This window comes from Ischnura elegans, chromosome 4 (assembly GCF_921293095.1).
Source record: "Ischnura elegans chromosome 4, ioIscEleg1.1, whole genome shotgun sequence".
NCBI classification, from domain to species: domain Eukaryota; kingdom Metazoa; phylum Arthropoda; class Insecta; order Odonata; family Coenagrionidae; genus Ischnura; species Ischnura elegans.
In genome coordinates this window covers 56,993,403-57,007,992 of record NC_060249.1, presented here as the reverse complement: position 1 = coordinate 57,007,992, position 14,590 = coordinate 56,993,403, and the positions used below count along the sequence as shown (strand labels likewise).

Below are 14,590 nucleotides of genomic sequence, written 5' to 3'. Positions count from 1 at the left end.
CCGCCATGTTCTTGGACCTCCTTTAATGAAGTCCCCTTCCTCCAGCTGATCCCGTGCGGGGTGTAAAACGGTATTCATATAATTGTATTCAGTTCAGAGCATTAACGATGACTCCCCTTCCAAGAAGCCCCTCTGCCTCCGCGACGTTTTCTTCCTCTTCCTTTGCAATTTTCACCCGCCCCTGCCGCTAGCCTGCCTCCCTCGCACAACACTGTCGAGGACCTATAAATCGACGTTTGAGCAAAAAAAACTGTTCGCACAATGAGTAACAGCAAAATGTAAGAGGATTGAGGCATGGCTTTAGGAATATCAGGAATATCAACTCATTTTGAAACATTTATACCCAATAAAAAATAATATTTTTAGTCAATTTCGCATTAGTTCAGTTTTCGATCCAGGTTTAGAGTATTGGCTTATCATTGCCTTGATAATGACTAGCTAAATTGTTCATCCCTTAATCGGAAAGTAAGCAAGAGTGGAATTGACAAAATGTTTCACTTTTTCGTGAGATTGAAGGCTTCAGGAATGACAAACAGCAATAGAAATTTTAGCTTTATGTTAACCACGTCGATTGTATTCTCTAAAATTATCCATAAAGAATAACGGAGCATCAAAGGACTCATGGAATTTATAGGAATGCAGTGGAAAAGTGTGAATATAGTATATAAAAATATATATAAGTAATGTCTAACTAGCAAAATGAAATTAACAATATTTATCTTGAATGAAATAATATATTCTATTTTTAAAAATTACGGACCATTTAATTCCTCTAATTTAGTTAAAGAAAAGTAAATTGACTCTTTTCCTCTGTAGGCCCATATTAAATTCCCAATGAGTGTCCTACTTAAGCTTCAAAGGTTACCATTTCTATTTATAGTTTAATGAATTAAAATTTGACCTTATTACTTAGAAGAGCCGACATTTCTGATAGATATAAGATCGTATAAAGAGTTAACGACTAAATATGTCAACCAACATCCATAAAATATCTCTTAATTTAACTAGAAATGAAGTACTTGTTCACCCTAAAATAGGGTTTAACTCAGAAACTTAAACTTTGAAAATTTACCAGCAATAATAATCATCAATCTTCTCTTCTTGAGAAGAATTTAACTACCTAAACGAATGCAACTGAATTATTTTGGATCGTCACTCGAAAAATTCTACATATTCAATTTTTCTACGACCATCTAAGTGATCTGCTCGTTGTCAATATCCTCCTCAACTTTATTTGGAGTTGAGTTCGTTCATTATAATTTCGCTTCATGCCAAGCGCTCGTTTAAATATTATTGTTTCTAATAGATGTTGATTTTGCTATATTCTTTGATTTTTTCCATAACAGCTGGTAAGAAACTAACGAAAGAAGAATTTTTGCGAAGTTGCCAACTTATTTGTATATTTAGCCTCGATTTATCCTACTTGATGGTTCACGTTTGATTTTCATCGACTACCGTCATTTTTATTAACTTGTTCACTTCCCTAATAAATTTAGGAAATCATTTCCATCACATTTATATGATAGGACGAATAAAATCACCGTAGCAAAAGCAATCAATAGTTACCATTCATCCTAAAACGTAACCAGTTTTTTTTCTAGAATAATAGCATATTCTTGATAAGCGATCAAACTCCAGAGTCATTTCGAATTTTATATGAAGGAACTAACAATAAGAGCAAATATTAGACGAATGAGACACTTCGCTGTGAGGACTTGGCTCTCTTGCCAATTTGTCGAGAAGCGCTACTTGCTGGTTCTCCATCCGTAAGGTGTTCTACTTCAGTTCCAATTACGCCAAAAGCGGTCTTTCACGTTTCCCGTATCAAGAATAGGACACTATCGCCAGGGGAAAAAACGGCAGCCAAAATTTGGTAGATAATGAGGGAAGGCGGGCGGTACGCTGACCTCGGTGTGAGCCGATTTGAAAATATTTTTGTTTCCTTTAAAATACCGGTTGAACACCTTCCATGGTTATTTTTCCTTTAATAAGTGACATTTAGTGACTAAAGGAAATGCATATGTCTTATTCCCATTCCAAAGGCTATGTATAGTATGCCCAGTAATCGATTCGAAATTTATATCAAGAAAAAAGAAGACAATAAGAGGGCTTGTCTCTCTTCTGTTCATCTTCTGCGAGGTACAGGTGGTTTACACCTCTAGTGGTACAATAGTGTCGGATTTTACCTTTAGTGATCGATGAATTCCACTATTTACAATTTGATAGTTTCAAGCCCGTGTTAGCCTGAGATTCGCTTTCTCTGAACAGGCAACATTTTTTTGACTGGATTTTTCAGCAATAAATAGGAATAACCAAGAGCCACCAATCAATTGAGCAATTGAAAAGAAAATTTTTATTTTTAAGGAGGCAAGATATGTGAGCGGTGTGATGTGGAGACGAATAAAAGATCTTTCAAATATGTAGATGTTATACGCTGGTCCGGTAGCTAGCATACAAATTCATGAGGAATTCGAAAAAATGGCAATGTCCGTATCAACACATTTTCGTATTGCTATGAATATTTTTTCATCCTTATTTCTACAGGAAGATCAAAAACTGCTAACAAAATATAGACAATGATTTAATACGACAAATGTGGTGAGAAATTCTCAGGAAAAAGATTAAACGATCCAAATCGGACAGTACAATGCAATCAATCGTGAAAGTATTGATGTACCTTCAAGCACTGATGATGGTTCTGGAATCATACCCTTCGTTAATATATCCATGATTTTAGTAGTGACTGAGGATCTGCATTAGGAGCAGGCATACTTTTAAAAGACTTTCTCAAGATGTAAAACGAGATGGCAGTTAAGGAGGGAACTGCCACTTCTCACACGCGAGGTGAATTACCGACAAGAACGATGGGTATTGTCGGCTTATTCAATCAAGGTTCATATAAAAATTTGAATGATACCTAGAATTTACTGCAAATGTATTGATGAATATTCAACAAGAAGGCAAAAAATTAATTGAAAGCTTTTGTTGGATTCTATGCATGTTTGCAGGGATATAGATTGGGATTTTAATTCATGCCGGTGTAGTCCTTTCATTTCTGGCGAAAGAAAGTGCAAAAGCTCCGTATAACGTAAAGGTATGTTAAATATTCAAAAACTAAATGTGTGATTAGAAGAGTGATTAGTCTGTACAAATAGTAAGAGTAAATTCTCTGAATGTTTTCTACATACTTTGTGATCTTGTAACATCAGAAAATTTTAATATTTCTCAACGCAATAATGAATTTCCCAATCACGAGAAATGTCCTTTGAAAGCAGAGACTTTTTAGCAGCATATTAAAACTCTTACATTTATAAAAAATTAAAATTATGATCCACTTGTTTACAATCATTGGCAAATCGCTACGCAAAATATTCGCTATTTTCTTAAGTGCTAATGCCGTCATCTGAGCAATGACAGGATTAGTAAGTCAAATCGTCTTTCTTATACTGGAAGGGCTCCTTAAACTCATAAAGCTCGTTTTATTACCAGCGGCGGCATAACTTCTTATTACTCCCGCAAGACTATTAATGCCAGCGAATGTATGTATAAGGACGTAAGATATATGAGAAAACGACAGAGAGTATCAGCGACATAAACTGCTCTAGCGATTTGAAGATACTTTGAAAACGTTATTTACATACGTTTATAACACGGCACGCTCTTTTGCGCACACATGCTTATATCTCTTATATCTTTTGGTCAATTGAAAGACCAATCATTTGTTATAAGACTTGTTTTGGTATAAAATTGTTCGAAATCAGTGGAAAGCATTGTTTACATGACGATGCAACATTGCTCACATAACTATACAACATTATTTACATGACTGGGCAAAATTGCTCATATGACTATGCAACATTTTTTACACGACCATGCAAAATGGTGTTCACGATCATGTAGCATTATTTTACGACCATGCAACACTGTTCACTTGACCGTGCAAAATTCTTGACATAACCATGATAAATTTCCAAATGAATCTATCGCTGTATTTGCTGATAGCGTACGCCGCAAGAGCGAAGAATTAATTAGAGCAGGATGCATAAGTCTCCATCAATGTGTGACTGGATAATTTTGTGTTCCCAAAATATTTATTTCTCCGAGGATTTTCCTCTTCTTTCATTAAATTTCCTAGCTCCTAAAAGACAGAAATTGTTGCCGTGATTTCCTTTTCATTCACTAGAAATCTACGTCCATCAGGATTTCCCCACAGCAGATCATTAGGTCCAAAGATATATCATAAGATAAATTATGTGAAGAAGGAACTTATGAGTAATGAAACTGTGAGTAGAAAGAGTATGTTTTTTTTGGTGAATCATATTTTCGGACAAGACCCCTCACCACCTGAACTTCCGTAGAATGCTTGCGGAAAGAGTAAACGCTTTCGAAGGAGTGGATTATCTGAAATTAGTTTGAATTAATACAAGTCTAGTGATTAGGAAGAGCATTCATTCGAAGCGTAATTGACAGTATTGACTCTCCCATTAAATATTTTAAAAACGTTTCAAGCGACCACGGTTTAGAGACCTAGGCTTCACGATGAAGTGAAACTTCGAAAAAGGGTCGTTTAAATATGGTCTTTTTTCTATGAAGAACATCAAAGCCAGTATTTTCACTTAAAAAATGAATCGGCCCCAGAAGACCATATACTTTTAGTTATATATTCGAAGAAAATGGTTGGTGAGAGGGTATCTAACGCCAAATTGTAGAGTGATGATAGGCTTCGAATGAAAATAGGAAAATACGGGGGTCGATGACTCTTCTTCTCATAGAGGACAGAATAAAAAATTAAAAGGCGCTACAATATGATTTATTGAATTTATTGAATTGTAAATTAATCTAATTCAATTTCACCAGGGTATTATAGAATATACATTGCAGATTTATGGTGAAGCTAAGTAATACCAAGCTAATGTGTTGCGTTGACAAAAAGGAACTGAACCCATTTCTATGATTTGATCATTAACACTGAGGTCGCGTCATACTAAAACTTGTTCTTTAAAACGGCACAAAAGATAAGTCCGAGTAGACTGCATCATAATAGTTATCTAAGGGATATTCTTGCCATATACCAATAGAGGCACAGAGGTAAAAATTCAGGACTGAAGGACGACGTTGAAATTTAGCAGTTAACAAAACATAGGAGTGATCCGACAATCAATAAATTGTGTAACGCTCCAGACAGTCAAAAATATTATCAATTCGGTCGATAAAATTCTTTCTCATTTATATATATATGATATAATATTTTATAATTTAGACTAATATTTAGAAAGAAATTTTCAGAAATTAAATGAAAGGCTATTACAAATTCCGTATGAATAAAAAACATGCTACGGGAACAGTATTCAAAACAATATGGATTTTCAAGGAAGCGATACTTAATTTTATTATGTTGTTAAAATGAAATTCTCGTATTTCATCATTAGGAATCTATGAATACAGAAGAAACTGATAGAAAAAATACATCAACTTACCACTCCATTCAAAACTTCCCATCTAACCGACATCATTGGCGCATGCTGCTGATCATGCCTTCAAACATGCAGCACGGGACAATATTTGGTAATAAGTGATATTTATATCACATATCCAAAGCAGTTCGTAGCTTTCCATGGCCATAAGTAAATACAAGTGAATAATTATTTCTAGTCGTGAAATAACAAATGCTTAATTGAAAAATGTTTCAGTTTCAAATTTGATCAATAGTGTAAAGTGGTAATTTTTTTACCTGTGGTCTAATTAATGAATACAGATTGAATATCATCTTGGCCATTGGCAGCAATGAACTGCACATTTATCCAGGTCCCGTTTGACACTAAGAATATGTTGAAACATGCCTCAATCGTTTAATAAAACACTAATGACACTTATCTGATGAAAAAAGTGGAAATAAAAGTAAACAGTCGTGAAAAAAAGAGGAACGAAATACAACTTGACGCAAAGAAATGCAAATTACCATTCTGTATTCCCTGATTGTTCCTCGATTGGTGAGCATAGCAGTAAGAAATGAAGTAAATGAAGTCGAAGATATGAATAACTGATTTATTAGGCTTTTGAATTTTATTATTGTTTTAAAATCCAATGAGTTGGTTACCATGCATTTTTGCATTCTGGGCATGATCGACAGTGTTCCCAATTTGCTTCTTTTAGAGCAAATAGCTTTTTTTAAGGAAAAACCGGGTCATGAAAGAAGAATTAAAACATGAGAACGAAAAAGGCAGCGATTTCAAAATTTATGAAATAAAAAGAGTCCAACTTGATTTCCATATTTTTAATAATAATAAAAATACTTCAGAAACCTGTACAATACAAAGTTACACAGCACATATTAATTGAGCTCGTGCTTTGTTATTTCCAACACAATGACTAATAATGATCCAAGTATGGCAATCCTTCCTTATCTTACATAACACAGCCAGTGTAAAGCCTCTCTTAATAAACAGTAAAAATACACACAAAACAGAGTATAACTTAAGACGTATAAATGAAGACAAGCATTAAGGAAAAACTATTCAAACTCGAATAAAATCATCTTTCAAAGCGATTGATAACTTTGAAGCTGAAATATTTAAGGTAAATGCATTAATTGCTTCGATAAAATAAGTCTGGATGTTTCAAATGTTTTAGCAGTAAAATAAAATTCAACATCAAGGTACTTGCCAGCAGGGAATTAAAATCAGTTTTTTTCTGAATATTAAACTGAATTGCTAGCTTAAGTAAATTGGTGGCCTATTAGGTAACTAATTTAAGCCAAAGTTTGTTTCCATGAATATGGAAGCAAACCAAGGATGAGTGGGCAAATATGCGGTCAATCTCTTGTGTCATGGGCTGAGGGGCGAAAAGCGAGAAGCAAAGATACCCCTGTTCATCTTACAAATGAACAGTCATCTCCTTCAACTCTTTGGTTACACGGGAAACACAATCGTTTCTTTGTTTTCGGTTAAACTTTTCCCCAACTTCCCGTCGCGTCAAATCTTTCAACAGCCGCTTAACGATTCATCTAATGCTACTTGTAACTTTCATTCGATTCCTGAAGTGCAGTTGGAAGGGCCTGAAGTACGTGAAGGCATATTCCATCCAGTCACAAAGCGAGAGAACTTCGGTTGAAATTCAGGACATTCGTGCACACCTTTATAAAAAAAAACGATAATTTTAAAATTACGAATTTTCTAATGACTGGTACGCGAGTTAGTTTGCATTCGAGATGTACAGTTAAAATTACACTTTCCCTAGGAATTGGGAAAATCTGAACAAATATGTCAGTAAAAGTCCCGTGACCTAAATATTCAAGTTTAAACATTGTAAACAAACACTGACAGCAGAAGGGTGTTGAACACCAATCAAGAAACAGCTAATCAAAGTTCACCATCTGCAAAGCCGATGGACAATACAATGTGGAACTCACATTTTAGAAGGCCATGCCGTAAAATCATGGTTATATCGTAATTCATCTATTTTAGGTGTGATTTGGACCAATATGTCCCACTAGAAATGAATAGAATAGGATTAAACTTGGGAGAGTGAAAAAGAATACTTTCTTCATGGAATCGAGGAAGTGTAACATTTTCACCCTTATTTCACCCTCATGAAACCTTATGTTTATAGCAGCAAAAATTGATTATCCTGCCTAAGATTTTTATCCAGAGCCTCCTGATTTGTAAGCGATAACAATTGACTAGCTCAAATTGTAGATTTTAATCCCTTTTAAAACGATGCCAAAATATTTTTTTTTATGAAAGATATTACTAGGAAGCGAGAAAAATGAAAGGCTCTAATCAGTTATTTACCTCCAACGTTCAAAGTTATTGAAAATAAGAGATTCAATACGTAAAGGGGCATTTGACGAAGGAATATAATAATTAGCGGAAACTGGAATATTATGAAATTTTTTACCTTATGTTACTGCGAGACATAAATGAGCTAACGGAATATTTACCATCTTAGGGGTGAAACATAAAACTTAATGACATGTGGATGTAATAACTTTCTACACGTCACAGGTAACAGATTTCGACAGGATATTGTACTCCAATTCGAGATAACTAAAACTTCGCCAGAGGAAATACGGAAAATCTTTGTTTTTAATCGTTTATATACATTACTGCAAGCCACAGAAAATTCATCTGCGTAGAGGAATTACAAGGCTACCTGTTACATTGACGGCCTTAAAACAGAGATTCCTTCAGCGGTTTTCGAAGTTTTGCTTAGAAAAGAACTATGGGTGACAAGAAGGTCCGTTATTACAATATAAGTACTCAACAGAAACCCTGGTTACGCCTTACCCTGGCTTAGCCATCGCAATCTTGCGCAGATGAGTTGCTGCTGAACTCTGGTTTTATTCTTAATAGATAATTAACCAATGCTATTTTGCAAATAAGCATTTGATGGAAATAAACAATAGATCAGGTATAATAAATATCACTTCAGTATCCTTAAAACCAGTGTGATATTGTGAGTAATTAATCAAATTGCAAAAGATCTTCGAGAAAACATAGTGACGGGCAATACTAATTGTTTCCACCTAAGCAAAGATCCAGTTATCCGCAGGAATATTAAAAAATAAAAGCGAACATAATGCCGAAGTCCTAAGACACCTTTCGAGAATAACGGCAGGTACATTTTTTCCGGTTCCGAAATATCATAGTTTTGGCATATTAACTTATTTGTTCACTAACACATTCCAAGCAAATGTAAGTGGTGAACGAAATTAAAAAAAAGGATAAAATTAAATTAGTGAAAAATTTATCTCCACATACAATAGAAGTGGAAATATCTTGAGCCAGACAACAAGTCAGTAATATTTTCAGCACTGAGTTTGAAAAGCGTCGAGATTAAATGCTCATCAATAAAATTTAACACGATAAAAATAAACTATATTCAGCTTTAGCCTCAAAATATAACATCCTTTGTACACATTATTACAAGTTTGGAAACGTTTCGGGAGATTCCAGCAGTCAAAACTATGCCGAGCGATTTTCAATCAGGTACTCATCGAAATTACCACTCATTACTCATTAAATCGAAACACAAAACTCCGCAAGGAGTAGAACGACCTCAGGAGAATTTTCAGGCTACAAAAAATCACCGAAAAAGGCACTATTTAGAACTATTCTACCGATAATCTTGGGCAGAATGACGTTAAATACATAGGATGATGATTCTATCGCACCAAAAAAAACTTTACAAAACACGTTAAAAAATATCATTACAATTAGTGAAGACTCAACGATAAACCGTTCGCGTGATTCAAATACAATCGCAGCAAGCCACGAGTCCCTTCAGTCGCGAGTATTAGAAAGCCAATTTGGACTGCTTTCTATCTCCTCCCGAGGAGGAATACCACCTCAAACTTCAAACCATGACGAGATCGATCCACCAACCTAAAAGAAATCGACTCGCTCGTAGGCAATGCAACGCGCTCTGACGCGTCAAACAACAACAAAATAATTCCGTCGTGCCCCCAGTGCAAGTAAACCTTTTACGGCTCACTGTTTCGTAAAAAAATATGGTTACTATTTACACAGTCCGCGTCGTTTTCGGACGTGGACAGACGTTTCGTCGGCAAGCATCCAGACGAATGTGCGGGTAAGAGCTGGTCGCCTTGGGTGTGTCCGTCACAAGAAAAACCCATTAGGGTATCATAGGGATGAAAAATGGGAAGTGTGGGCATGATTAAAACTCTTCCTCTTCCCCGTCCTCCCTCTCGGCCCTCTTCCTTCCGGAGTCATCGGCGGCCGAACCCGGGGAAGGGTTGTCATGGTAGCTCATCTCCGTGCCGTCCCTGGCCGGTCGTAGGCTATGCGGAGCCACCTCCAGGGTCGGGTCCGCACCTCCGACCCTCGCCTCGGCACCAGCAGCTCCGGCCAGGGGGTTAGCCAGGACCCTTCGGATTATCGCCGGATCGAACCTCACTCTCGCGCCCTCTCCCTCCAGCCGCTTGCCCGAACCGTCCAAACCGGCGACGTCTGCAGATTCCGCGCTCATGGGCGCCACCAATCTACCCAGAAGGGTCCTCAGCTTCTCCTCGCCCTCTGGACCGCCCCACTCAGCATCCCCTACAAGGGTCTCGCCCAAGTCCATCCTTCGGCCCGTAGCCCCAGACCCTGAACCTACTGAGGACGACGCCTTACGCTCGATGAGGTCCATGAGGTCGGGAACCTCGTGGGCGGACTTGCCCTTCGGAGGTGTGACAATAGGAGCGTGGTCTGCATGGTGGACTGGGGGGGAATCTGACAGGGATGAAGGTGGCTGTGAGAATTCTGGCGACTCCGCGTGGTGGTGGGGTCGGTGGTGGTGGTGGTGATGGTGGTGGTGCCTGTTGGGCGACACGACGTCGTCCGGGTGGTCGTCAGCGTCCTGGTTGGCGTCGGGGTCCTCCGGATGATGGACGCCCTGCAGGACGTCCTCGGGGACGTCGCGGTGCGTGTCCGGGAGGCCGTCTGGGTGCAGGGCGGCGAAGGAGGCGGAGTGGTGGTGGTGGGGCGCTTCAGGCGCAGGTTCGCGGTGCAGTGCGTCGGGCGCCGCGTCGCACGCGCTGCAGCTGCAGTTGGTGATCACCTGCACCTTCCGCACAACCGTTGTGCGGATCTTGGGTGCGGAGGGTTTGGTTCCTCCGGTGCCCAGAGTCAAGTCTTCTTCGACCCCACCGCCGCTGCACTCAAGTGTCACCTGAGGCGGAAGGAAAAAAAATAAATTAATGCTCGAAATCAGGAGAATAACAAGGGAACTTCACTAGGGCGTCGGCAGTTCGAGGGTAGCTCAGGGCAGGGGAGCTTGGGAGAGTATTTCTTAATGTTTTAAGCGCAGTTGGCGATATTTCAATGAGCCATGTCACAAGTAACATGGTGAAAGGGCATTTTTTCATTCCACATATTTTTAATGGTCGACCTAGATTTCGACATTTCTGGGCAAGTGTTGCTCACAATTTGAGCCACTGCAACGACATTCATAAAGATGGATAATAAATAATATAAAATTGCTGAGTATATAAGGTGTTCATGAATTATCATTGATTCATTTGTATTCATTCACAAAAAAAACTAAAATAAACGGTTGTTATGAGACTTTAAAATTAAAAACATATACGCAGGAATAAATCAACAGTTAGGAAAAATCAATTACGTGCATTTCTGATCGTTTCTTCGAATCTCCTTTCCCAGGATTTTCTGGGTTAGTAATATCATCTTATACTCTTTGGTAATATGGTTCACGGTACTATTTACATTCGACAAATGATGGAATGACGGAGGAAAGAAGTCATGATCACCCTTATGATATAAAACAACCAAAATATCCTCTAACGGAATTACCAAGCATTTTTAAGCTAAATATCGATAGAGTCCACCTCAGATCAGTTTGAAAAAGACTGCCTTCGTCGCGGCTTGGGCTTGGCGTCAGCTCCAATTCCATCGTCCAAATTTATGTAGACGGTGGGGGATGAGGCATTAAGATGCATTTCTGAAAGGTCAAGAACCGACAAACCCCTGCCCCACACCCGGGAAATGATATAAATAGAACGAGGGACGCAGAGCAAACATTTAGCTCGGAAGAAGTCCCTGGAAGAGGAAAAGCTTTCGATAAATCATGATTGACTCGGTGACATAATAGAAGAGACCGTTGTGTTTATAGACGAATGGAAAGGAGGCCAAATGTCGTATTTTACTGACAGGAAGTGTTTTCAGGCCTTCTTAAGGGCAGATAGTGTACGCATAATGTAATAACTTGTTTACAAAATTGGAATCCCAGCTCAAGTAATACTAATTTCATACTAAGATTCGAAGGTAACTGACGGAACCGGAAACTCTCTCGATCTATCGGTTTTTTTTAAATTATCAATGAGATTTTCTTTTGTATCCGCACTTATTTTTTTGCTGTAGCGTTTTTTTGTTTAGTTAAGAATATGTGAATTTTTGTCGGTGTTTTTGTAAAATCCGGCTGGGAAAATAGCTCAATTTGCCGTTTTTAATAAGTACTATATTTCATGCATTTGATCGTTTATGTCATGAAATGGAATATCATCGTAATCATTCTTATTATATTAAATGTAATGTGCTAGCTACAAATACTATATTTCATGCATTTGCTATGATCGTTTATTTCATGAAATGGAATAACATCGTAATCATTCTTATTATATTAAATGTAATGTTCTAGCAAAACGTAATTCATTTATGCAATTTAATATATTTTTGCTCTTACGGAATTTTTCCTGAACAATAAATATTTTTCTATCTATCTATCTATTAACTTGTATCGAATACAAGGGGTACCTTTTCCTTGCCTCAACGGCTTAATTACTCTAACCTGAGGGCTAGACCTACCCAAATCGCCCATAAACAATGACTCACCCTTCCAAAACTTTTTATGTGTATTTCTCTAGGCTACTATTTACACTTCTTTCACTTATTGTTTGGTAATTTATTGCATTACTCTAATTCCATAAACTCTAATGTGGCTATACCAGTCACGCCCATAATTTTCAATTGCGCACCGTGTACCATTGACGTTCCATTACTCCGGGAAGACCTTTCCGAGGAATGGAACAGGGATACATCTCCCATATCGCATTGAATTATCGTCAGCCAATTACGGTCAATGAATATGTATTAATATGGTGTCTTTTCCTTCGTATTTTTTAGTTTGGCAAGTAACTATTTCAGTTTCATGTATAAATGATTCATTTTTCAAAAGACAAGATCCAAGAGCAGTACATTTATTACTATTATCATTAATGTGTTCATTTAGGAAAACTGTATTTTGGCACAAATTGATATAAAGGTGATAATAAGTGATTCATTTGTATTCATTCACTTGCACCTTTGCCACACTAATAATAAGTACCCCAACAATTAATATCTCCAATATTATAGAAATTGCACTTCTTCCCCTTGGCTTCTAGGGTACTCATGTACACCACCCCTACACAACATATATTACAATTATTACCTCCTTCCACTCGACGGCCGATGGCTGGCACGAGTCGCAGTAGGGTTTTATGGCATCGCCGGGTGACGAGGGCAGCGTCTTCGGGATAGTGTATGAGAAGCACGCCCCCACGCACACGTGGTTGTCGATCTCCACGGACTCGCAGTCGCTTCCCCCGCCGCCTCCACCAGCACCGCTGCCCCCGCCCTCACCGCCCCCAACCCCGCCCCCAACCACCTGCTTGATCGGCGTCGTCTTGCACCACGAGTGCTTGTCCGGGTACAGCACTATGTTGTGCACCTGCAAGCACAAGAGTTATGAGTCAAGACATGGGCAGATATGTACAAGGAGCGATACTCAGCACATGGAATTCCCTCCGAAATATTCTCATAAAAGTTGCAGTGTGGATTTCTCGGGTATCACACCGTGTTAGGTCCTCCGTATCTCCTTCCAACGTTTCGATGTTCAACTCGCCCATCGTCTTCAGGGATTCAGGAATCGAATGATTGCTGAATCCAATGTATTTGGATTCCTGAATCCCTGAGGACGATTGCACATCCAAACGTCGGCAGGAGATATGGAGGTCCTTACCCGCTGTGAAACCCGATAAATCTTCACTGCCATTGTTCGCCGGAAAATAACAGACAATACATCATTCTCAAAAGTGCATGCGATAAATTTCATGAATTCTTCTCGGATTCTCCGCCGGGTTAGGTTCTCTCTGGCCGACGTTTCGTTACTCTGCTCGCGCGTCTTCTTGGCCGATGAGAGTTGAACAGGTTCTGATCGTCTTATATACTCTTTTAAGAGGGTCAGGTGGAAAATGATCGGTCAGGAGCAGCCAATCCGGCGTTATCTAGACTCCTTTGGTCCTTTGGCTGACCAACTGATCCCTGGATACGGGTCTGAGAAATAAGATGACCTGAACCTGAGTTCGACACTCATCAACCCTGATGACGACACGCCAGTCGAGCATCTAAAAATCGGCCCTGGAAAACCTGACCCAGTCTATAATCCGAGAAGCATTTCTGAAAATAGTTCGTCGATAAATTCTTAAATCCTATTGCATGCAATAAAGTTGTTTTGCTTATGTATATAATTTCAGGGAAGAACCTGATTAAATTTCACCCGCACCCCCCAAATTCGTGTTCTCTTGGATTGAACAACACGACTGACGAGCGAGCGTAATAAGAACGCATTTCCTCCAAGGCGCGAACAACTAAAATAAATGCATGCAATTAGGTTAGTCACTCATTTGAATGATTTGACGATAGCGTTAAATTAGATTTTACCGGTCTTCACCAAAATCCTATTCTTTCGATTGCAATATCACAGCTGACTGTAAATCGCGCGGAATACCCTCCACAGCGCGAACTTAAAATTGCATTAATTTTTTTAAATTTACACGTTTTTTATTTTCATGATTTCAGGATAGAATTAAATTGAAGTATACACATGCATGTCCTCCAAACTTCTGATTTCCTGATCAAAGACATTTGCACATCGCAGCTGTTGAGAAACTCGAATGAATAGACGTTATTTCCAGAATAGGGAAGATTTAAAAAAATACAGTAATCAACGGTTGATGTTAATTGTAAACTATTTCTGGGAAGGACTTCGTAAAATTTCACACCGCCTCTCAAAGTCCAGTTTTCCTGATTTT

General features: G+C 38.5%; 1 protein-coding gene across 2 annotated transcripts in view; it reads right to left on the bottom strand.

The window, feature by feature from the left end:
• Positions 1-6,259: 6,259 nt before the first annotated feature.
• LOC124157543 (SKI family transcriptional corepressor 2-like) overlaps positions 6,260-14,590 on the bottom strand; it is a 98,904-nt gene continuing 90,573 nt past the window's right edge. For both annotated transcript variants that reach the window (XM_046532365.1, XM_046532366.1), the window contains 2 exons: positions 12,949-13,227; positions 6,260-10,671 (listed from right to left, as the gene is read on the bottom strand). In XM_046532365.1, the coding sequence (XP_046388321.1) occupies positions 9,676-10,671; positions 12,949-13,227 (1,275 nt within the window). In that variant the 3' untranslated portion in view covers positions 6,260-9,675. The remainder of the gene's footprint in view (positions 10,672-12,948; positions 13,228-14,590) is intronic.